The sequence below is a fragment of the Mercenaria mercenaria genome, chromosome 2 (genome assembly GCF_021730395.1).
Source record: "Mercenaria mercenaria strain notata chromosome 2, MADL_Memer_1, whole genome shotgun sequence".
NCBI lineage: Eukaryota > Metazoa > Mollusca > Bivalvia > Venerida > Veneridae > Mercenaria > Mercenaria mercenaria.
In genome coordinates, this window is record NC_069362.1 from 96,471,451 (window position 1) to 96,474,822 (window position 3,372).

A 3,372-nucleotide genomic window follows, 5' to 3' on the forward strand; every position below is an offset into this window, starting at 1 on the left:
TTTAATAAGGAAAAATGTCAATTCGGAGTTATGGAGCTAGAATTTTATGGATATAAATTCACTAAAGATGGATTGAAACCTACAGAAGGGAAAGTCAAAGCTGTAAAAGAAGCAAATCCACCAAATTCAAAGGAAGAAGTGAGAAGTTTTCTAGGCATGATTGGATTTTGTCAAAGTTCATACCAAATTATGCAGTTATAACTGCTCCACTGCGAAAACTCACGAAACAAAACATTCCATTCAGTTAGGGAGTAGATGAAAATGTTGCTTTCGAGAAGTTAAAATCTTGTATTACTGATGACAAAACCATGGCATTTTTTGATCCAAGAAAAGAGATCATTGTAAGGGTCGAAGCAAGTTTTTATCAGGGATTATCAGCAGGACTATTTCAGAAAACTACAAAAGGCATTCAACCAGTACATGACATTAGTCGATCCCTGACAGACACAGAGAAGCGGTATAGCCAAACTGAAAAAGATGCGCTTGCAGTCAAGTGGGCAAAGAATAGATTTCGCATTTATTTATTGGGAGCACCAAAGTTCAAAATAATTTCATCACACAAACCACTTATACCTATGTTTAATAAAACTTCTACAAAATTACCACCTAGAATTGAAAAATGGGTAATGGACATGCAAGATGTGGATTATGAACTGATATATGAGCCAGGGAAAGATGCAGCTGATCCCATGGATTATTTATCAAGACATCCCTTGCCTGAAACAGAGACAGACGATACAGAAGCAGTGGTCAAATTAATTGTTGAAAATGAATACGGTATTGTGCTAGATAGAATACGAAAGGCCACATCAGAGGATATCCTTTTACAGGATGTTTTATCAAGAATGAGATTAAACGATTGGGAGAAACACAAGAAAAGACCAGATTTGAAACCATTCTTTTTGATCAGACATGATCTATACACCGCACATGACCTTCTGTACAGATCACAACAAATAGTCATTCCAGAAAAGTTACAACCAGCAGTCATAAAAGCAACACATAATATGGGCCATTTTGGTAGGACAAAAACAAAACAGATGCTGAGAGCAAAATATTGGTTTCCGTTACTAAATGGAATGGTTGAAGATGCCATTAAGAGATGTTATGAATGTCAAATTACAACAAAAGAGCACAAACAAGAGCCAGTTATATCATCTGAAATACCAGAGACGGAATGGCACATGGTTTCAGTAGATTTTGGCGGACCTTATCCTGATGGACACTATAACCTGGTGGTAATTGATAAAAGAAGCCGATTCCCAGTGGTAGAGCACACAACATCAACATCAGCTAAGGTTGTTATTGAAAGACTTAACAGAATGTTTGCATCCTACGGAATACCAGAGAGGATTGAATCTGATAACGGACCACCTTTTAATTCAATGGAATTCGCAAACTTTGCGTAGACAATGGGATTCAAGCATCATAGAATTACGCCTGAACACCCAAGAGCCAATGGGGAAGCTGAAAATTTTATGAAAATTCTGAACAAAACTGAACAAATTGCGCACACTCAAGGTAAATCAAGTAAAACAGCAATACAAGAGATGTTGATGGGATATAGATCGACTCCCCATCCTGCAACTGGTTATTCTCCTTATGAAGCTCTTATGAAGAGAACTGTCAGAACTAAATTAGATTACAAACACCCACAAGGACCAATTTTAAACCAGAGAAAAATGGAAAGGAATATCAAAGTAAATGACGAATGTTATAAACAAAAGTGGAGAAATGATTTAAGACACCCAAAATGTAAAAGTCACGACTTCAAAATTGGAGATAAAGTCTTGCTCAAGCAAGATAAGAGAAACAAATGGACTACGCCATATGAAGAAAATTATTATATTATATTTCAGGTAAATGGTTCAGCAATAGGTGCCCGAAGACACACGGATGGCAGAGTTGTATATAGAGATGCATCAAAGTTTAAACAGTTCATAAACGCTCTTAATTATTCATATGCGAAGGGAGAAATGTCAGACCTGCAAAAACAAAGTATTTTAACATTATTACCCAAACCTGGAAAAGATCAAACTTCACTAGCGAATTGGCGACCAATTAGTTTACTTAATGTTGACTACAAAATTGCAACAAAAACTATCTCTAATCGACTTAAAAACGTTTTACCACATATTATAAGTTTCGAGCAAACTGGATTCATGAAAGGAAGATATATAGGAGAAAATGTGCGCCTTATTTTTGAAATCATAGAATATCTCAATCAACAAAATTTACCTGGTCTTCTTTTGTTTTCAGATTATGAAAAGGCATTTGATAGTTTAAGCCATGATTTTATAATGCTAAGTTTAAAGCACTTCAATTTTGGACAGTCTTTCATAAAATGGGTAAAGCTCTTTTATAGTGATATCACCAGTCTGATTATTAACAATGGTTTTTTATCAGAGAGTGTTCAAATTGAACGTGGGGTTCGACAAGGCTGTCCTCTTTCTTCTTCGCTGTTTATCGTTTGCATGGAATTATTAACTAATACTATAAGAAAAGATGAACACATCAAAGGAATCAATATAGGAAATACTGAAATAAAGCAAACACTTTTTGCAGATGATGCAACATATATTAACAACGGTAAAACAGAATCGTTTGAGAGTTTAATAGATGTTATAACTGATTTTGGCAATGTTTCGGGACTTACTCTTAATATAACAAAAACAATAATACTTAGAGTAGGATCATTAAAAAACTCAGATGTGAAATACGCAACAAAGAAAGATTTCATTTGGACATCAAAAAGCGCAAAAACTCTTGGTATGACATTTTATAATGACAGGGAATCAAATATAAAATTAAACTTTGAGCCGAAATTACAAGAATTCAAAAACTGTTTAAAACAATGGCAACACCGAAAGCTTACTCTTTTAGGTAAAGTGACTGTAGTAAAAACGTTTGCTCTGCCAAAACTCATATATCCCTTTACTGTCTTGCCGAATCCATCAGAAAACATTATAACAGATATTATCCGAACGGTCTTCAGTTTTATATGGGATAATAAATCCGAGAAAATAAAACGTAAGGTTTTAACTAAAGACTACGAACTAGGAGGGTTAAAATTAACAGATATTAGGTTATTTTTGCATTCCATAAAAGCCTGTTGGGTAAAACGAATAATATGTGACGAGAATAAAGGTCCCAGGAAATTATTTTACGTAAATGCTCTTGAAAAGTTTGGTGCTCAATTAGTTTTTGAATGTAACTTAAATAAAGATGACATAGATCTTATCTGCAATAGGAATATATTCTTAAAAGATATTCTAATTGCTTGGTTTAAGATTAGCCATGAATACAACCAAATAAGAGAAGATATAAACCATGTTATATGGAATAACTCGGAAATACGAATGCAAAGCAAAA

The 3,372-nt window shown here is 34.2% G+C and overlaps 1 protein-coding gene across 1 annotated transcript; it reads left to right on the plus strand.

Moving 5' to 3' along the window:
• Positions 1–308: 308 nt before the first annotated feature.
• On the plus strand, positions 309–1,409 carry LOC123562390 (uncharacterized protein K02A2.6-like). Its single transcript, XM_045355028.2, has one exon. It carries the CDS (start codon positions 309–311, stop codon positions 1,407–1,409), a length of 1,101 nt encoding a protein of 366 aa, XP_045210963.2.
• The last annotated feature ends 1,963 nt before the right edge of the window (positions 1,410–3,372 follow it).